Genomic DNA, 22,800 nt, shown 5'->3' with positions numbered 1-22,800 from the left:
TTTAAAATGAATGGAAAGTAAATTTGAGTCACTCATTTTTCCAGGTAGTTTTCTTGGAAAGCATGAAAGTAAATGGTACCCAGGGAAGTAAACAGTGACTTCAAAATTCAGAATGATCCCAATAAAATTCAGAAATAGGATCCTTACAGTTCAATTAGTTTTATTTCCAATAAACTTGCAATTCAACTTACATTTTATTGGCGTGTGAAATCATTGTATAATATGGGTAACTAGAAGCAAAGCAAGACACTTATCAGAATAACAGAGTTGCTCAGGCAGGAAACCCTATTCACTGCATTGAAAACAAGACATATCTAGAAATCCCAACTGTTACTCTAACTAAACCTAAAAATAAATCCTAATAGTTACACTGACGGTGAAGGCAAGTAGACACATTGTACCAAGTCATAATATGGTTTGCTTGATCTTGGCTTAGCATAGTGTCTGGATGCAGATTATTTTGTTCATAGACCATAGTTTTAGGGCATAGCATGTTAGTTGTCCTCATCCATACAACACACTAAGCATAACCAAGAAATCAAAATTTCATTAACCCTAATGATTGAGCTCACTTAATACGCTAAACCAAACTCAATAAACTGTGTCTGTCTGTTGGATTTTTATCCTGCCTTTATTACTTTAAATGGCTTAAATTCCTTGTGTTTTAAATTTCTTGTGTGTCTAATCACTCTTGGCCAATTAAGAATTTTATTCTATTCATCTCTATTCTCCCAGTAGGTGGAGACATCATCCAGACATGGCTGGAATAACCCATGTCTGGATGTTGTCTCCACCATTTGGAGAAGGGGTGTATCAGGTGAGTAACCAACGCCCATTTTCCCAAACCCAGACAAGGAAAAATGGGTGGAAACCGATCAAGTAGATTCAACCTGGAAATAAAAAGAAATGTTCTGACAGTGAGAGCAATCAACTAATGGATCAGCTTGCCCTTGGGAAGTTGTGGGAGCTTCATCATTGGAAGCGTTCAAGAGACTGGTCAGTCATTTCTCAGAAATGCTATAGATTTTCCTGCTTGGGTGCTGGGGGGGGGCTGGACTAGGGTGCTGAGGGGGTTGGATTAGATGACCTACAAAGGCCCTTTCAACTCTGTTAATCTGTTAAATCTGGACTTCAACGCCCAGAATTCCCTAGTCAACATGGCTGCTTGGGAATTCTGGAACTTGAAATCTAGGATTCTCAAAGTGGTTGAGGTTGAGAAACACTCGTTTAAACCAGGAATCACCAATCTTTCGGACCTAAGGGGCCACTAAATTCATAATTTTAAATCTCACAGACCACCAATATAAAATTTTTAAAAATATATAAATAATATTTAGTGCAATATAAAAAATGCAAATAACTTTTCTGCGGACCACCAACATTTTCTCACGAAACACCAGTGGTCCAAAGACCACTGGTTGGTGACCACTGCTTTAGACCAAGGAGTAACCCAAATATCCATTTTAGGCACCCTCCTATGGTTCTGTCTACTATGTATGTAGAAAAGGAGCAACCTTTATGAGCTCAACAGCGTTGCTTTGAATTAGGGCGATGATGGGGATCCTTAAGCACTGACCCCGGCCCCCACCCATCCCACAAGGACCGGGAGCCAAACTGCAATTGCCCCGGCAGGAAGCGCACAGGAGCGTTTGAAAGGCCGGCGACAGGAGCTCTAAAACTACGATTCCCAGCAGGCTCTGCGCTCCTTTCCTACCCAGAATCCTTCGCGGGGTGGGCGGAGGGAGGCTCTGCTGCCACGGCCTCAGAGCTGCGGCGGACGAAAAGGCTTAGAGGGCCGCTCCAGAAGCCCGTCCTCCTCAGCAGCGGCGCTTGAGGCCGAAGCCCGCGGCATGGAGGCGGCGGCGAACTGTTCGTTGCGCGTCAAGCGGCTTTTGCTCGACCCCAGGTTCGAGGGCTACAAGCTTTCGTTGGAGCCGTTGGCCTGCTACCAAGTGGGGCTGGACTCGCGTGAGTGTCGGCGGGGCGCCCGGGTTTGGGCTACGGCGAAAGAAGAGGCTGCGAGGGGGTGGAGGTGGCGGTGGTGGGGGGGAAGGGAACCCTCTGGCTCGGCTCTTCCCGGATTTGCGGCCCTGCTGCAGGGAATAGGATAGAATAGAGCTGGCGGAAGGGACCTTGGAGGTCTTCTAGTCCAGCCCCCTGGGAGGCTGGCTAGACAGGGACAGCGCTTCCACGCGATCGGCCGGGAGGCAGGTAAAAGGGAGCAAAGCTGAGGATATGGCCAGGCTGAAGAAAATGTTTTTTTTTAAATGTTGTGTTCTGCTGAACAAATCCATGAAGCTTCCAGAAGTCAAATTTGGCTCAAAGGAATATAATAGTCGATAGTTGCTTGCCAGTTGTGAGATGGGAGGCATATTGGATGGATGCATGCATCTCTATGAAGCCACCAGAAGTCAAATTTGGCTCAAAGGAATATAATAGCCAATAGTTGCTTGCCAGTTGTGAGATGGGAGGCATATTGGATGGATGGATGGATGGATGGATGGATGGATGGATGGATGGATGGATGGATGGATGGATGGATGGAGGAAGGAATGGATGGATGGATGGATGCATCTCTATGAAGCCACCAGTAATCAAATTTGGCTCAAAGGAATATAATAGTTGATAGTTGCTTGCCAGTTGTGAGTTAGGAGGCATCTTGAATGAATGAATGATTGAATGAATGAATGAATAAATAAAGGAATGGATGGATGGATGAATAAAGTAATGGATGGATGAATAAAGTAATGGATGGGTGGATGCATCTCCCTAAAGCCACCAGAAATCAAATTTGGCTCAAAGGAATGGGAAATTAATAGCCAACAGTTGCTTGACAGCAAGATGGCAGGCATATAAAATTAATCAATCAATACATCACAAGAAAATAAAACAGTCAACTAAACAGATAACATAAACAGAGCCAGTGCTGTAACAAAATGACATCTAACAGTCATCCAATTTGTTTCGGGATCCGGCGGCTCTCACCAAGATGTTGTTCTTGCTTCCTCAGATGGTGAAAAAACCCAGTATTTAAAAACTCAACAGCAGAACACAACATTTATTTACCGTAATAAATTATTTAGTTCCCATTTATTTGTTTAGCTATTTATTTTTACAAATAATTCAAGGCAGTGAACATATCCAATACATCTTCCGCCTCCTAATTTCCACACAACAACAACCCTATAAGGAGAGTTGGGCTGAGAGAAAATGACCAGCCCAAGAGCACCTAGTCAGCTTTCTTGTCTCCTAGTTTCTATCCTGGAGCCTTAACCACAAAACCAAACCGGCTCTGTAGTTTTCTTGGCATCCTTAAAAAAAATGGCTGAGGTATTTTTTTCATTCCCCAAATGAACGGAGCTCTCAGATTTCCTGTTGGTATCCCATCCAAGTTCTGAAAATATCAGATTGGAGTCTGCTTAGATCAGGATTCCCCAGAAAAATAAACAGGGATCCCAAAGGTGGAGGAGAGTCATGAGACTATCCAAAATAGCAAAATTGTTCTTTGTAGTACTTTTAGTTGATAAAGTTGTATTTATTAAATTAATTTCAGATAATAGCAATAGCACTCAGAGTTATATACCGCTTCACAGTGCTTTACAGCCCTCTCTTAAGCGGTTTACAGTGTCAGCATATTGCTCCCAACAATCAGGGTCCTCAGTTTACCGACTTCAGAAAGATCATCCTTAAGCCTGGTGAGATTCAAACTGCCAAATTGCAGGCAGCCGGCAGGCAGCAGAAGTAGCCTGCAATACCGCATTCTAACCAGTGAGCCACCACATAATAAATTCTAACCACTGAGCCAACATCATAAATGTTTCGGGTGAACAATCTGAAAATTCATGAGGGGATCGATGAGCTGAAATGTTTGGGGTCGCCAGCTTAGATTTTCAAGATTAGGCAACATCATTTCATAAAAATGCATATTCATTTTTAACTTATCTTCATTTTTAACTTATCAGCAGTAGGTACAGACATTTAAAATACAGTTAAAACACACTATAAATACAATATAGAATAAAGCCATCTAAAATATATAATAAAACAGCATAAAAATAATAGGTGTACACATATATGGGTTTCTGTACTTAATTGTTCAATACATATATAGATACTTTGGTTTCAAATGTATAGTTTGGTTGTATATTTCTTCTGAATAGTTTAAAAGAAATATTTTTTCAAGATGCCAGTAAATTTTATATGGGCTAATTCATTAAAGGTAGATTTTAATGTACATTATTTCTCTACTTGAAAGAAAGATCTTAAGTCAAAGGGAATCAATAAGAAGTCAATTGAATTATATTAGGAAATTGATTGTTCTCTGATATTTTATTGTTATAATTGTATTTATAAACTAAGATTTGATGGTGATGATTTAAGGTGGTGATTTAAGCAAAGGTTAATCTTAGATAATGTTATGGGTATAGTAACACTGTAGAATTAAGAATAATTGTGAGACAGAAGCTTGTATACTATGTAACTACTGTAATACCTACCAAGGCTCCACCTTGGCACCTGTTCAAATCTTGGAGGAAACCTCATTTGAGAGGGTAGGTATTGCTACAAAGAACGTGCAAATATCCAGAAACATAATTATTTATTTGGAAGATACTGGAGCCTATCAACCTTGCTATATCAGCTGGATAAATACTGTGGGAGATCCCTAAGATGTAATGGCAAACTAGTTGAACATGGGAAAATGATGTAACTATAAATAGGTTACAACATTGTGATGATTAGACAGCTTTTAGTATTCAGTATTCTGTTACTTGATAGTCCCACTAATGAAAATTGAGTTATTTCTGATTATTTAGCTTGCTGTATCTATGTATAATATTAGTTTGCTTTGTATCAAGAGATTTGTGGTCCTGGTGTAAGAAAATAGGTGTGGTATATTTGTAGATTAAAGTTGTTGTCACAATTTAATTTTCTTTCTTTGTGTTTCTGAATGCCAAGAAAATAGAAGCTATGAAAGCTATTAGGAAAAAAATGCCTTTAAAACTTGCCTAAGTATTTAAAGAAAAGTTAAACAGTAGATGGCACTCTAATACTAATTTTGCTTATCAGCCTGGTTTCTATATATTTACTTTTGAGGTATCTTGGGCAAAACCTACAGTACCCTTATTTTAAATATATAATCAGGAAACTATGTTTTGAACAAGATCCATGAGTTAAATGCTGTAATTTCGTTTCCTAAATGGTTATGGAATATAATTTTCCTGTTTGTTTCCCCCTTCAGCGGTAGCAGAAGTCAAACTGAGAGATGATCAGTACACCTTGGAACACATGCGTGCATTTGGCATGTATAATTACCTACATCTTGATTCCTGGTACCAAGATAATGTTTATTATGTTGATCAGCTTGGAAGAGTCATGAATTTAAGTGTTACTTTGGTAAGTTCATTCTAAAATAAATATGCTAGATGTCCATGGTGGTAGCAGTAAACTGGGCAGATTTTCTTGCAAGTATGTCTCCAAGAGCTACATGTGCAATTTTCAGTAAAAAATATTGTTTTTCACATTTTTGGGTCCCAAATTTAAATATTCAGGAAGGGGGAAGTTTAAACTTCCATGCCTGAGGACTGGAGACAATTTCTATGTCTAATCACACCTGGCCAATATAGTATTCTATTCTAGCTAGTCAAAGCAAAATGCAAAATTAACAATCTTCTCCCGGTTAATACGTGGTAGGTAATTATGAATGATCTGGATACTTGTCAAAAAGGCTGCAGTTTGTAATGTGTAATGCCTCTTCAGTTAAAGCTATGAACCTGTTTTTAATTTAAATATGCAAAGATATGGAGACTGCACAGGTGAATATTAAGAAGTATATGCATCAATATTCCAGATATCTCATTCCAGAAGTGGTTCTAATTGATGTAATAGGAAGGGGGGCTGTGTTACTAACCAAGATACTAGCCATGCATTAATATGCTACGAAACTTAAGTCAAAAAATACTAGTAGATTTTGACTTTTATCCCACTTCAGGGGAATACTACCCCTCTCAGAGGCAAAGGTTGAATTACCCTTAATCAGAGAACTTCTGGATCAATCACCACAAATTCTTGTTTAGCATATATTGCTTTTTTTTAATAAGGAGATTATGTTTTCTTTGGACTTCTTATCATTTTCAACTTTGTTTCTGCTTATTTTGGAATGTATAGACCAAAAACCATTACCAGAGTCCTCAGCTACACTGTTACGATTTTTTATTCTTTGTTCTTTGAGTTTAAACACGTTCTTGTTTTCCTCCTTTGCAGGACACTGCCTTAAAAAAACCAAGAGAAGTATTTAGGCTTCCGGCAGACTTAATAGCTTGTGATAATCGTCTCTGTGCATCACTACATTTCACATCTCCCACCTGGGTTACCCTTTCAGATGGAACAGGGCGACTATATCTTATTCAAACTGGCAAGCGGCATGATGGTTCTTGTGAAAAGTGGGAAGTAAGTTCTGAGAATTTGTCTTATGTTGAGAAGCATTAACTGTATTTTCTCAAATGGTTCAAGATGCTTGATTAAGATTACCCTCTTTCTACTGCTCACTTGCTTCAATATAAACATATTGACTTTCATATATGTTTCAAATTGTAAGATAAGTGTTTTCCTCCTTGTTTCCTCATTAAAGACTGCTAATCTCATGAAACCTAATTATTATTGTCATTTATATATTATAATTTTACAAATATCTGATGCACACACAAAACAGTTCTAGACAAGGGGTAAAAAACCAATTTGTTAAAGTCCTTGTTAAGTCCTTGTTAAATGACCAGTCACTGACTGATTGTTCGAAGTTTCAATGGACCCCCAAAAGCTTTCTATGTAAAAGCTATTTACAACCTGGAATTTTGATGGCTGCACACCACGCAATCCCATGACCATATTTTGGATGCTTGATAACCAGTTCATTGTTACAGCTAGTTACAGTTGTGGTTACTCATGGGACTATGTTTTTTTTTTATTGGTTTCCAGAAAAAATGGCAGTAGAAATACATTGATTCACTTTATGGATATGGTGTTCACTTAACTATGATGTTTGCAAAAACGTCATAAAATCAGGTTCGGTCACGTGGGTGCCTTGACTTATGACCGTCATGATTTATAATGGAAATTATTGTTGTGAGTCAAGGATTGCTACCTGCAAAATATTAAATGCATCATACCATTAAATAGAAAAATGTTTATAAAACATTACTGCTAGTTATAAGAAGATCTAACCATTAATGTTCAGAAATAGGTAAAATATGAAAATAAAGACAACTAACTATAAAGCCTAATAGTTCCTAGAAAAAAATACATTTTCTCTAAAGTATCTATGAAATACGCCTTTCTGCATAGTTCTGTTGATTTCTGGAATGATAATTTTTGTCCGAATGCTAGATATGCAAATGAATTCATATAGAATGTTAATTAATTGAATGTCGTGTTGATCTTAATTGCATCTTGCTGTAGCTAGCATCAAAAGTGCTATTATCAAGCATTGAAGATTGCCCTATTTCTTAACATTGTCTGAGTAAAGAAATTCTAAATTACGTTTCTGAAAGAAAAAGATACAGCATAGAAATTAACTATTTCTTCTCCATATTTTATATAGCAAAAGAACTAATGTTCAGGACAGTATCTAGCTTTTTGCTAGTTTAGAATCTTTAGTGAGTTTCTTAAAAAAATATATCATTAATTCTTCTGTTACTCCCAAATCAACTAATAGTTAAGGCAGCAGGCTAGAAACCAAAAGATTATGAATTCTAGTTCCACCTTAGGCATTAAAACCAGCTAGCGGACTTTGGGCCAGTGACTTTCTGAGCCCAACCCACAACAAAGGATTTTTCTTTGGAAAATAGGAGGAAGAAAGAGTATTAGGTACGTTCATTGCAGAATAATAATAATTATTATTAGCTTTTTCCCTAGAAATGGTGTTGAGAGTTGAATACAATAACTAAATTCAGAATTTGGAATATTCTGTTACTATTATTTGTTTGTTTGTATCCTGATTTTATTATTTTTGCAAATAATTCCAACAGGCAAACATATCCACCGTACCTTCCTCCTCCTATTTTCCTCACAGCAACTCTGGGAGATGAGTTAGGTTGAGAGGTAGTCACTGACCCCAGAGTCACTCGGTTGGCTTTCATGGCCAAAGTGGGACTTGCACTTACGATCTCCTTCCTTCCTCCTCTAGCCTGCTGCCTTAAATAATAGACCAAATTGTTCCTTCTTCCTATCTTATTATACATTCTATCTTAAGAGCTGCACTGATACCTTATAAACATCTGTAAAGCTTCCAGAGCTTTTTCAGTATTTCAGTAGAGTTTTTAGTATCTTTTCTCATTCATGTGTTCACAATGAGGCTTGAAATTTGATTCATAAAACTGGTTTACAAAAAGAAACAAATTTCCAACTTGTCCATAGAGCTTTCTATTATAGATTGAGCGATATCTGTGGTGGCGGAGTCATTTTCCTGGATGATTAAGGAAGTGTATGCAAGGCATACTAGTGTTCATGGTTTGTGGCATAAAGCTACAATTAAGGGGTTTCATCCATCATGATAAGCCAGTCCCTGAGAAAAAGGCTTGAAGGTGATATTGAGGAATATCATTGAGGTGATATTTTCCTCTTTGCAAAAGATTTTTAGGAATAAAAGATGGAGAGGCAGAATAAGTTTTATTGTCTAGACTCCAGATTTATGTGTAGGTTGCTCGGGATAGATGATTCAGTTATAAAGGTGGAACATGGACCAATAACATAGTTTGTTGATTTGTATGGGGGGGGGGAATCTTAAAATTGGAAGCAAATTACCATATACCGTCAGCAACATCTCAAGCACTTCAAATAAGTATTTCATTCTGTTAGATGAACTGTGTGGATTGGAAATGCTAGATCAGGGGTGGGGAACTGTGGCTCTTTTGCGACTTGTGGACTTCAACTCCCAGAATTCCAGAACCAACATAGCTGCCTCAGGAATTCTGGGAGTTGAAGTCCACAAGTCGCAAAAGAGCCACAGTTCCCCACCCCTGTGCTAGATGCTGAGTTACCATCACAAAAAACGCAGCCTGATAGTTCTATTAGATCTGAAAAATGGATTGTGCACTCAGAAAATATTGCTCAGTCGCTTACTAAAATTCCTTCTTTCTCCAGATACTATTCAGTGAAGAGTTTGAGACTCCTTTTATTATAGTCCACAGCCTATCATTTGTGCAGTCGGGTGCACATTCAGTTGGTGTGTTGCTCTTACGAATAGAAAAGGATGAATTGGATGCACAAGGCAGCGGCTTTCATGTTTCATTGGAGTGGGTTACAATTGTGAATACTTCTAAGGAGGGTGAGTGTTTCACTTGGTTTTACTTTGCTGGTATATGAAAGAAAGTTCACTGGGTATATATACATACTTATTACATTCTTACTGTAGGAATTCTGGAAACTCTTAACTTGGGGAATGGAGAAAGGATATGAATACAAATTTGCAAATACCTAATAGCCCGAAGGTTTGCAAGAGCTGTTAGAAAATATTTCTTAAAAGAAAATATGGTAAGGTGGGATGGCATTAAAAAATAGTAGTAAATCACATTGAAATTAAGTTAGTTTTCAATAAATATTTTGTTAACCTTCATGTTTCCCAAAAATGTATAGAAACAATTTCAGATGGCTGAAACAGACTCCATGTTACAGTCTTCTTTTTGAATAGCTTTTCTCTGAGGCAAAGCCTGGCAATAGAAATGAGTCATGAAAATGTGCTGGGTGAATTTGAGCTAGTCACTTTCTTTCAGCCCGGCCTACTTCATATTACATGGAAAAATGAGCGGAGTGTGTCCTTGTTCCCTGCCTTGAGCTCTGGATATCAGGCAGGATAGAAAATGGAAAGCCAGTCGAGTGACGTTGGGCTGACCACACTCTCTGAATCCATCAAGCTTCACAAGACCATTTACATTTAAAAAAAAAAACATTTCTATCCCATCTTTAGAATTTTTACAAATAATTCAAGGCTGTGAATATATTCAATACACCGTCTTGCAGCTGAGGATTTTGAGATATTCCAGAAAAATTGTTAGTAGCATAATTAACCTTGGAGCTATAAGGAGAATATATGTGCTCTGTGCTCCTATATCTACATAACACTTTTCCAAGGACTTCATGTTGGTTCCTATCAGGAAGGCTATATTAAAGCCTTCTAAAGACATTGTCAGATGATGCCCCAAATTTTGGTATGATCAAAGTATCGTTGAATGCTTATCCTTTAAAAACTGGAGGAATTAAAAATTCAAAGTTTTTTTTAATCAGGTGAAGAAGTGTATGAGGTCTCCAAACGCCGAGTTCTTCAAGGAAAATCTGTTCCTCATTATGCAGCTCTAGAACCAGATGGCAGTGGCCTGATGGTTATCTCCTACAAGCCCTATACTCCTTTGCAGAATGGTGAAACCAAGCAAGATGAAAATGAAAAGGAGAAACCAGACGCAAACAGGAAAGGTAACCTCCCTACAACTCATGCTATCCTGCAACTTTGTAGTGGAAAGCATAATTAAAATCATGCAGGCTTGAAAATACTTCAGCATAGCCATGCTACGATGTAATCCCAGAACATCAAAAGCAACCTTGATATATTAGCTTGTCACACAGTTTTTACAGTTAAAGGAAGTAATTGTAGAAGTTAGCGTTACAATATATTTACCTGTATACCAGGGCATCTATTTAAATATTTAACTTGCCAAAGCCTTCAATACTTATGATTGTAAGATTATAAGAAGCTATGATGATGCAGAAATATGATGTATTCCAATTTATGTCCATTTATGCGAATAAGATAAGTAGACTTCTCAGAAGATGCTATCATAGCCTAGTTCAGACATTATAAATGATGGGTAGTGATGTTCATTCAAAAACTTCTGCCTTTTTAGCTAGCTAGAAAATTTGCTAGAAAGAAATCCATGCCAATAGTTTCATCTATCCTGTATAGCCAAATAAGGGAAAGTGATAATTTTATTTTAAAAAGGCAGTATATTATATTGATGGCTTAGTAAATTACGTATATTTGTGGTATATTTATCTTATTACACTATTAAGTTAGTGACACTAATAATGTTTTCCAATGATTCATAAGATATAATTGTTGATGCGATTTTATAAATGGGAACAGTCAAGGAAAAATGACAACTCTATGACTAACAGGCCTGTCATTTAATTCATTGGAAATAATTGCATACAGTTCAACTTGCATTGGACTGTATCAACATAAATATAATTTTGAAATCGGTGGAAGTAATTGTTCTGCTCTTTTCTTTTTTGGTCATTCTTTAGACTCTTGCCTCTAGTTCTGGGCTCCATGATTTATGGATCCTGAAAAATTGGAATAATTTCAAAGTAGGGCAATAAAGATGATCAGGGACTATAAATCTAAGTGAAGAAAAATGGAAAACACTAATATGTTTAACCCTGATAAAAGAGTACTAATAAGGGATATAATTACACTTTTCAGTGCTAGAAAAGGTGTCCTGATGTTAAAAGCAGTTTGACCATGGAACCCCTCACCTGGATGTGTTTTAGTGCTAATTAGCTGGTCATTTTTCTAGGCTGCTTTAATTTGCATTTCTTCATTGAGCAGTAGATTGAGCTAATAGCCTAAACTGCCCTTTTGCAACTCTTATTATTCTATTTATCTATGCGTATTTTTAAATTCTCTTTATATTTAATGATCATTTGTACTTCCTAGTACATTTTAAATAATGACTGACAATGTACTTTGAAGCTGCTGTTACTTTTCTTTTTCTAGTTTCAGGTAGCTAGGCAATGCAACATTTTATTGTACAAATAACCGGGTTTTTGACAACTATTCCACAAATCTTTAATGTTTTAACCTTTACCTAATTATGTACTCCCCTTATGTGCTTCTGTTTATAGAACCTCTATATTACTGGCAACAGACTGAAGATGATTTGACAATCACTTTCCGACTCCATGAAAACTTTACCAAAGAAGATATACATGTCAGCTTTTCTCCAAATCATCTCAGTGTAGCATTGAAAGATCCACAGTTTCCTATACTGAAAGGTGACCTTTTTTCATTGATTGACCATGAAAGCTCCACATGGATAATTAAAGAAAATAGGTATTTATTTTAGTGTTGTATACTTGATCTGTTGAATTTGTTACATTTTTCACCCACCTTCTGTTTAATGGGGAAAAGGGCTAACCAGGTGATGTCATTACTAAAATATCGTTAGTATAGATTGCCACAATGAAATGAATATCAGTAGTATGTGGCATTCAACAAGCAGTCCCTATATATCATTTAATATCTGAGTTTGTAAATAGTCACCCATGTGTGATTCATAAAATAACGTTGAATCAATTTCTTATCTATAACTGAAGTTTTTCATGTGGTCATCTATAAATCCGCATGATCCATTCGCTTTCCTATTGCAGATGGTTTGTTTTTCTTTATGGTTTTGGAATTGTTTTCAGTCATCAAAAATTGAGTATATAAGGCCTGGGGGCAGAGTTTCTTAAGGAATGATTTAATTCTAAACTGTTCCAGTGAAAGTGCACCATTTACAGTATAGGTGTGAATTCATAGTTGGGTTTCCTTGAAGAATCCTCAGTTACTACTATCAAAGCATTGTGAATAGATTAATTTAATTTATTTAATATTAAGTTCTGTGTTTTATCTTTGGTTATGGCTTATCGATGTTTATCTATTTTATCCCTTCCCAGATTAGAGATAATTTTAATTAAGAAGGAAGAAGAGAAGTGTTTATGGCCAGAACTGATAATTGGTGATTCTCGGGGGGAATTTATTATGGACCCAGCTCGAAGTGCCACAATAGCTGAGCAGCTGACGTATCTTACCTCTGATGAAATGGTAAACCGATGATAAAATTTGTGGTTTTAATACATAAATACACATACCCAAATGTATTGTAATCTACTTGTTAAATTGTATGTTGCATGATTTTTGAAATCATACTTTATTGGATATAATACAGCTGTGTTGGCAGCCCTGTGGCACAGGTGGCACGCGTAGCCATATCTGCCGGCATGCAAGCTATCAGTTCCAGGGCGTATGCACACACCGGCCAGCTGATTTTCGGCCTTATGGAGGGCCAGGAGACACTGTTTGCTTCAGGAAAGCCTCTGAAGTGTGGGGAGGGGGAAAAACGGGCCCAATGGGCCTACCGGAAGTTTGTTACTGGAGGATATACCAAGCTCAGGTTGGAGGTGAGTAATGCAGCGCGCAGTGGGGGAGTGGGGGGGGCGCTTTGTGTGCGCAAGCACATGTGGGGGGGGCGCTTTGTATTATGGGTGCTGGAAAGCATGCACACTATTGCACACACACCAGTGGTGGGTTCTGGATCCCGTTCCAACCATAGCGGTTGGAACGTGCCTGGCGTCCACATGGATATGTGCAGCGCGCACACACACATGTGCACGCGTGCGTCATACCTGCCAGCAACGCCTCTGCGATGCTCCAGCTGCTCGGCGGAGCATCACGCAGGCGCTGTATGCACCGTGCACGGAAGCGCCAAAGGCTTTAAAGGACAGGTGAGCTCGGGCAGGCGGGTGGGCCCTTCGGAGCACTGTACCAGAACCTTACCTGGTGCTCCGGGCAGGCTCTGGTGCGCCCGTACCGGGGCATACTGCCTGCAACCCACCACTGACAAGCACCCTCGCATTTTTGGCACCCAACAACAAAAAGGTTAGCTGTCCTACAGTGATTGGCTTTATATATTGCGTTTAGTTATCTTTAAGTAGTCAGGATGGACATATCTCAGACTATAGATACAAAATTAAATCATTACACCTTGAAGAAAAGTTCAATATACAGTAATTTAAAAAGAAGGAGACAAAAACCCAGCACAGTAGTCCTTCCAAAATTTGGAATTTCAAGGTTTTCTTTAATGAGAAACAATCATTGTTTCCCAACCTGCAGTCTGAAATGTTTCAGTTTAGGGTGCAATTATCCCATACTCCTATGAATTAACTATATTCTGGGATTAAACCCTTTTTAAGGTAACAGTGAAATACTGGATGCAATGCATGTATTATAGATTTATTATTATATCGCATGCTTCTTTTTTTTACTCCTATTTTATTAATGTTGGCTCACAGAATGCATAGAAAACTAAATTGAATTCCTGATTTCAGAATCCAGATCCTAACAAAGAAAATCCTCCATGCAATGCTCAAGAGCTAGAAGAATGCGACATTTTCCTCGAAGACAGTACAAGTTTGTGTAGATTTGACGGTCATACCATGAAGATCACTCATGTGGTAAGCATTGGATTATATTCTTAAATTCCATAAGGGTTGACAATTCGACAGAGTTCATTTCTTTTTTCTGTTGGTTTTTCTGGACAATCAGAAAGATAATCAGTGAACATGCTTTTGTTTACAAATATCAACATTATGCAAGCAGTGGCTTTTCCGTGAGATTCTATGGGAGTGAGGGATTTTGAAGAAGCAGGATAAAAAGAGTATTGACACATTTCTGAACTCTGATGATGGAGAAGGTTCCTAGGAAGATCATGGGCAGCAAAAAATACAACAAATGGATCATTGAACAAATTGGTCCAGAGTTATCACTTGAGGCACAAATGACCTGGTTGAAATGACTATATTTTGGACGTATGTGAAGACCCGTGTCTGTTTAGAAGTCTTTAATTCTGAAAAAGGTAGAAAGTAAAAGAAGACAGTGATTAGCAGTAAATTGCTGGACTTAATTATGGTGGTGATGGGTACACCCTTGGATGCCATGAAGGGTCAGGTTGTAGAATGATCATCCTGGAGAAAATCTATCTGTGGGTTTGCCAAGAGACAACCTTGACTTATTGGGACATAATTGGTGAAGAAAAAAGCCCGAGCTCTTTTTTAGCTGCCAAGTTAATACACATTGAATGGGCAAACTTGTTTGTTCCCCGAGTCACTTATTAAAAGAATACTGGATAAAAACATAGCTTCCAATTTGAGGTGCTATCCCTCAAATCAAATAGAAGAGTAATCTCCATAAATTTGTACTACCACTTGCTTTCCTCATTGTAGCTTTTGATTTCTTTTATTTTTTCTGCAACAATCAATATTTGAATTTCCTCATGTTATTTTATCTGCACCATCATATCTTACGTGGCCACCAAGAATTGATCCGTTAAACACCTTATCACTAGTGTCAGCTTGAACCCTTAAAGCTAGAAGGACAGTCATGCCATAACATTTCATTAGCCAGGAACCACCCAATGCTTAATATAGCTCGTTGCAATGGGTCATGTCAACCTAACTTAAAATCTGCTGTGCAGCAATCTACTCTTACTATCATTAAAAATAAACTTTACCTTTTCAGATTTCTAATACTTACGCAGCTTGACATTTAGAAGGGAATAGCAGAACGAGTATTAACTTCTAACACGGTGCAATCAAGATGAACCTATCCATAGGCTTATTGAAGCTTAGATCTTCAGTCTATATTAGCCTTTTCAACCTAGTGTTTTCCAAATATATTAGACTATAGCTCCCAGGATTCCCATCCTTGAGAGTTGCATACCCCACAGTTGGTCAGAGTAAACGGCATAATTTTTAGCTCCCCCCCTTTTTTTTTTTTTTTTTTGTTTAGCGCAAGTTGTGCTATTCTGAGGAGAAAAAAGTATTAAAATTTCCTCATATGTTGGGTACTATTTTGGGGTGTGGGGCAGGGCACTTAAGGCACATATTTTCTCTGCAAATTCCGATGACAAAGAAATTGAGTTTGAAAACTTTACTCCATTGATAACACAAATCATGGAGTCGACCCTGATGGGGCTCGAAGTTGACTCAGCTTTTCATCCCTCTGAGGTCAATAAAATGAGGACCCAGATTGTTGGGAGAAATTTACTGACACTAAAAATTGTTCAGAAAGTGCTGTAGAGCATTATGGAGCAGTGTATAAGCCTAAATGCTATTGCTATTAAGTTTGCACAAAAATGCAGGGCAACGGCGTGTTCACCATTGAAGAACAGCGATATAAGTCAGAACAGGGGCGGGCATTGCTGCCAGTTTGGTGCACGTGCAATTTTGCGTGATTACCTGTGTGACCTTTCTTTTTTATGTTTAATGCAACTTTTGCTCAATTGCTTTTGTTCCTAGGGTAGAAAAAAGTATAATATCTAAAATTATCCCTTGGTGTAATGAATTGTATTAAATTGCAGTGACTTTTTAGTTTTATCATTTAATTATTCAGCAATGTAAGTTGACCTTTTGCATATTGCCATGTGGATTTTATTTCTCAGTACAAAATGGGGTACACACACACACACACATTATTATTATCTTATTTGTTCTTTTTTAAAAAAAGTTAAAAGTTGAATTTTACAGGTGGAAAAGATATTTTTCATTTGCATTAACATTTTTCATTCCAATAACATGGACATTTTCTTCTGTCTGGAGATTCTTTGTTCTTGATTTTCTTCATGTGGATAAGACTATAACTACAAACTGTATAACATTTTTAAAAGGACACAGGCAATGCCTGGGAAATTATAGAACAATCAGATTAACATATTCCTGGCAAATTGATAGAAATGAGAAACAAGGAAACAGTATTTAAGCGTAGAAAGGAACAAGCCTTGTCAAAAGGAAAGCAGCATGAGTACTACTCTATTTCCCCCAAAAAAAGACCTCCCCAGATAATAGGCCCAGTTGGGCTTTTGAGTGCATGTGCTAAAATAAGCCCTCCCCAAAAATACTGCAACACAGCAGCAACCATGAGGTGATCACGCTCGCCACCTCCTACACCTCAAAAATAATAAGATGTCCCTGAAAATAAGGCCAAGTGCTTATTTCGAGGGTCAAAAGAAAAAAAGACCCTGTCTTATTTTCGGGGAAACACAGTACTCAGGTAAATTCTGCCACACCAAATTTTTAGAGTACTTTGAGAGTGTATGTATAAATATTGGCACTATATCTGAATTTTTGAAAAGTCATTGACAAAGTTTCTCATCAAAAGTTTTTGAATCAATTTGCTGGTTATGGAATAAGAGGACCTGACCTTTTGGGAATTGATAAGTGTGTCAACAAAACAAAGGAATAAATGGGCTTTTTTTCTCAGTGGAGGAGAGTTAGAATTTGAGGTGGGTTCATGTGAGGAAAAATAGGAGGAAATAGGAGGAAGAAGGAGTATTAAGTATATTCACTGCCTTGATAAATGAAGGCAGGATGAAAAACAGATCCGTGGTGTGTCAATTGCTTTTGAACTTGTTCATAAATGATCTGAATTTAGGATGAATGAGTAGTTGGGAAGGAAGATGTCTGCACTGCCTGTTTTTCAGAACGCATAAACATTTGGCCCCTGTGAGAATCAAAATGTTGGAGAAATGCTGGTTTTGATCTAATCCAGTAATATTTTCTTACAGTCTTATGTAATTATAAATATTGCCAGTTATTGCCTATAAATAATTTTGCAGTTCAGAAGACGTAAAATATTATCTGTCAGCATCTGCTGTTTATTTTGTAGGTGCTAAAAATTAGAAATTAACAAATTCTAATTAAAGTCTATATTTTTAAAAAAAACTGGAACATGTTTTCTCCTCTGCTAATTAATCTGTGTATCTTTTGATTTTGATTTATTTAAAATATTGGTATGAAACTATTGAACTCAGCAAAGCTAAGTAAGTACCTAATGGGTATGTAGTATGCTGTCTTCATGAGGTGACAACCCATGCTTCAAAACTTCCAACTTGTGTGAAATGGCCATAGAGCAGTGATGGCGAATCTATGGCACGTGTGCCACAAGTGGCACACGGAGCCATTTGTCACGGCACGCGAGGCTGAGTTCACCTTTTTAAAAGCTATTTTTCGCCTTCCCCAGGCTCCAGAGGCTTTATATTTATAGGAGCCTGGGGAGGGCGAAAAGAGCCTCCCCTGCCCCCCCGGAGGCTTCAGGGTCCATCCGGAGTCACTTCCGGTTTGCTCGGAGGGTGGTTTTAAGCGCTCTGAAAGCTTCAGGGAAGCCTCCGGATGATCCCTGAAGCCTCCGGAGGGCCTCCGGGGGGGCGGGGGAGGCTCTTTTCGCCCTCCCCAGGCTCCTATAAAGCCTCTGGAGCCTGGGGTGGGCAAAAAAAGCATGTAAAAATGGGAGGGGGTGCGCACGTTGTGTGCGCATGCGCACTGGGGGATCGCGCGTTGCATTATGGGTGCGGCATGTCAACACATGATCCCCCCGCGCTCCCCCCACTTGTGGCACACGAGCCAAAAAAGGTTCGCCATCGCTGCCATAGAGTAACCATGAAAAAAGATCCCATTTTCAATCCCTTGAGAGTTTTAAAGCCAAAGTTACATCCCTCTATGGTACAAATAACTTTCCTGGGGTTCATATAGAGCTAGAGCTTCAGCTGCTAGGACAAAAATTACAAACAAAGTGTTTGTAATTGGCATCTTGTTCCTCAGAGCATACTTATGACACGCCTAGGCAACTGTAGTAATGCTCAAAAATCGATATAAAATTAAATTATTTCAGGAAAGAAGATACTGTATTAAGAAGTTAACTGTTCTTGATTACAAATTCTGAACCTTGGTTTTCAGCAGTGAAGCCGCTGTGTTTCTTATAAAAAACAATGAAAGGTATTGAATATATAGCCTCTGGATCCTTTTTGACCAGCTTATACCCTTTTCCAAATTCAAAACAGGGTGATTTATTTATCTGAATTCCTTTCAAAGTCTGAAAAAAAATAGGTGTTTAAATTGTCATAAAGATAGTTTTTTGCTTCTGTTGGAAACAGCAGCTTTAATGGTTTGGGGTATCAACCCTCCTAATTAGGATTGCTATTTAAATGTATGCAGCAGATTCTTTTTAGTGTGTTAATGGCATTTATAGATCTGGGGAAGACAGATAAAAACTGCCTTTCTAAAGGAACATGCAGCCATCCCCAAGTTCATAGACTTTAAATAGCAATCTTTATTCCAGTTTAAGTACAACCCACAGAATTCCACAATCCATATGGACATCCTACATAAAATTCCCATAATGATACCTCCAAAAAGTTTATTACATTTTTTCTGGCATAAGTCTTTTGAAATATAATACTGCACTGCAAGTAATAGTGAAAGAATTCGTTTTGTTTCACTTGTACTGTTTTTTTTTTTAAAAAACTTGTTAATCATCTTGAATAGTACTTATATTGGAAAAGGGTATAAAATTAAGAAATTAATCTGTGTTTATCCAATAAGATTCATCACCAAATAAAGATCTGAACCTGTAGATCCAGCATTAAAAACACTACACCAAACTGAATCGCGGAGCACAACTGAATATAATCAGTTTAATATAATGTGCGCTAATCCTCCAATCCCCAAATCCTAATCCTTTAGAGCAGATCAGAATTGGGTTGGAAAATGCAATACACAGAGGTTTGGACTGGTCAACTTTTTTTTGTTTTACTAATATCGCTGTGTTCTGTGTAGCCAGTTAGTAATTTCTGTATTGGTAATAAAGAAGATTGCTTTTCTTAATCCTGCAGGTAAACCTTGGAAGCAATCAGTATCTTTTCTCAGCAGTTGTAGATCCTAAGGAAATGCCGTGCTTCTGCTTACGCCATGATGTTGATGCTCTTCTCTGGCAGCCTCGCCCAGATCAGCAAGACAAATGGGAGCATATTTCTACTTTCAATGCCTTTGGTAAGAGAAAAGGTCTACACAGTATCGCTCTCTGATTCAACAATTGAAGCGCTTTTTCACTTAGTTCAGTCACCTGTGTTCATATAGCAAAGTTTCCAATGAAAATTTGTTTGGGCTGAGTTTTGGAAATTGTTATCTCCAGAGGTGGGATTCACAGAAGTCTACCACCAGTTTGCCCCACATGCTCATGCTCGCTTCGTGAGCATGCGCACCTTCCACACATGCGCTTTGCTCACACATGCGGCTTGCACGCATGCTCACGGCTTCGAAAACATGGCTAAACGAGGCGGGTGGGTGGGGTCGGCCCACCCACAGGTCACTGCTACCAGTTCGCCCGAACCGGCTGAATACCACCTCTGGTTATCTCAGAAAATAGCAATCTTATGATAAAAGAGATCAGTAGAGTAATTGAATTGTTGTCTCATCAAATCTATTTTTCTTTTTTTCAGAATTAGAAGCTAGCTTTGTAGAAGAAAGCTTCTGAAATGTTAGGGAAAATATGGAGAGAATAAATTTGTCCATTGCTACAAGTGTGGACTACATCCAGTTGAGGATAAAAGCCCAAATTAAATGAAATCTTCCTGAAGAAACTGATATTTCCAACATCTTTAGGCTGAGTTACCTTGAACAGATTCTAGTCAGCAAAAGTTATTTGTGATAGTCATAAAATCCTGGTAATCGAAGGGTGGAACACCCATTTTTATCAGAGAATCTGACATCCTCTAAAAGACAGCTTAAACCTTAGATGCTAATTCCACCCTCTCTCTGATGTGTAGTTTCATTAGCTGTTTTTGAAAATATGTTTTCAGTATTGTACATTTGCAGGGACACCCACATTTTTCAGTGGTTTTAAATTGTGCTGCTCTTACTATAAAATTCTTTGCATGATATGTACGCATTGCAGAGTGAAATGGAAACATTTATACCAATAAACAAACCTGGTCTGTAAAAGAAGAAATTTAATTTCTATTGATATTGCCTGGAAAGGTGAAAATATAAGTATATCAGTGAATAGTTTCAAAGCTTAAAAGTGCTATTTGAAAGGAAAAAAACAACCTAAAATGCCCATGATTTTTGTTACGTTTCAGATAGCTAGAAAGAAATCTGCCCTTTTTGTTTTGGCTTCATCTTAAGAGTTTGATTAAAAACTAGCAATATTTTCCTTCTCGTTTATTAGCCTGTTGCAACATGGCAATACAACCTAACACTTTGGTGATAATCTGTTCCAGTAATTGGTTCCAAAGAAAATATGGCTCCACTTTTCCCATGTATAATGAAAGATTAGAAAATATCTTGCCAGCTGCACAATTATAGGGCTTAGACAGATGTTTCAAAGATAATCAGTGTAATTCTTTAAGCTTTAGAAACTCATTTTCATTTGATGTTTACTTTGAATTAGAATGAGAGTGACATATCATAGAGTTCAAATGCTGCGTTGAAAAGCTCTGGAGAGCCAGTCTAGATATGAGGTTCCACTAATGAATTTTTCATATGCTGTCCACTCAGCATGTTTGCCATAGCTGTATGGCCTTGTTGTTTCAAAAAAAAAAACCCAAATCTATTCTATTAGAGCAGGGGTGTCAAAATTGATTTCATTGAGGGCCACATCAGGGTTGTGTTTGAATTTGGGCAGTTGGGAGTGGCCAACTTGATGTCACTTGTGTCGGGGGCACCTGTGGTGGCTTGAGTGCTCTGCTAGTGACAACGGGCTCCTGAGCTCCATTTTCAGCTGCAATGGCCTCCTGCAACCCTCTGCCAGGGAAAACAGAGCTTGGGAGGGCCGCCCATGGCCCTCCCGAGCTCCATTTTCGCTGGCAGAGGCACCATGGGCCTATCCTTCACTGTTTCCGGGGCAGTCCTGCGGGCCAGATCTAAGTGCCCCATGGGCCGAATCCGGCCCCCAGGCCTTGAATTTGATACCCCTGTGTTAGAGTAATCTTTGTCCTGAGGATACAAAGCTGTGCGCATTTATTCAGCTTAGTCCCAAAGAAAATGTTCCCCATACATATCTTACACTGCATAAAATAAGAGAGAAAAAGCTCACACAATGACAACTGGTCTGTGAGATAAAAAATAATTATTATTTGCTTTTGCTGGCTCTTTGCATTTTAGGTTATGTGCAGGCATCCAAGCGGGACAAGAAATTCATGGCTTGTGCACCAGACCACTCATATTCTGCCCTTTGCGAGTGCCAGCGAAGAGTGTTCTTCTATCGCCAGCCAAGCCCTCTAACCACTGTTCTCTACAACAGAAAGGAAGGCAGACAAGTTGATCAGCTTGCTAAACAATTGGTAGCAACTCTGGAAACACATGATCCTTTTTTGGGTTTTCAAGCAACAAATGAGAGGTTGTATGTTCTCACAACCAAAGCTCTATTTATAATAAAAGTAAGCAATGAGAATTAATCATGGTCTCATAATGACTACATATATCATTGATCTCTGCATTTGTAACTGAGCTCCAGTACTCCATAATGTAGCACAAAAGTACAAAATACCAGTATCAACTATATTGCAAAGATATAATGTGTACTGTCTCCTAAAGGATGACCAATGTTGTTCTGTATATTTAGGAGAGAAGCGTTTGGAGATTTATTTTTTAATAAATGTAGTATTATTTTCAAATTACCTTAAAGCTTTTTATTGTGACTGTTTCTATTTGGTCTCCTGAATCAGTTAAGACATTCTGAAAATGTAATTTGCAGCTAAGTAAATATATTTTTAGTTTTGTTTTAATTGGATTTTTTAACATTTTCTTTAAATGTTTTCCCTAAATGCTTGCATTGGCTCATTGAACAAATCAGACTGAATATGTACATCCACTTTTCTTAAGCATATTTTTAATTGAAGCTCAAAATTCTCATTATGTGCAAATGTGGTAATTGCAGTTGGATTGTATCTGATTTCCAGAGGCAAATCCTCATCCATTTGAGAAATAAAATAGTTTTTTTTTAATGAAAAGGTTTCAGTGTTTTTCACCTTGACATTAAAATGGATTTGAGAAAATTTAAAGATTTGTTAGAAATTGTCTTCTCTGAGCTGGTACTATTTGAAAAAGATTGTGAGTTAAAATGGCTGTATATAAGTTTTTACTAGTAGGAATAAACTTACCAAAACCCATTAAAGATAATCTGGCTGGGAAAGTAGATTTTACCATGGGATAAAAGAACAAAAC

At 37.9% G+C, this 22,800-nt stretch overlaps 1 protein-coding gene across 1 annotated transcript; it reads left to right on the top strand.

Moving 5' to 3' along the window:
- The first annotated feature begins 1,712 nt into the window (after positions 1–1,712).
- NUDCD1 (NudC domain containing 1) lies at positions 1,713–22,586 on the top strand. Its single transcript, XM_081951201.1, has 10 exons — positions 1,713–1,968; positions 5,240–5,394; positions 6,262–6,447; positions 9,136–9,319; positions 10,276–10,461; positions 11,890–12,097; positions 12,703–12,850; positions 14,134–14,259; positions 19,470–19,626; positions 21,739–22,586. The coding sequence occupies exons 1-10, from the start codon at positions 1,851–1,853 to the stop codon at positions 22,029–22,031; spliced, it is 1,761 nt and encodes a 586-aa protein (XP_081807327.1). The 5' UTR covers positions 1,713–1,850; the 3' UTR covers positions 22,032–22,586.
- Positions 22,587–22,800: the final 214 nt, after the last annotated feature.

Source organism: Natrix helvetica, assembly GCF_964273705.1.
Source record: "Natrix helvetica genome assembly, chromosome: 4".
In the NCBI taxonomy this organism is placed as follows: Eukaryota; Metazoa; Chordata; class Lepidosauria; order Squamata; family Natricidae; genus Natrix; species Natrix helvetica.
Note: the sequence above shows the minus strand (reverse complement) of the source record. Positions and strands in the feature narration are given on the sequence as shown.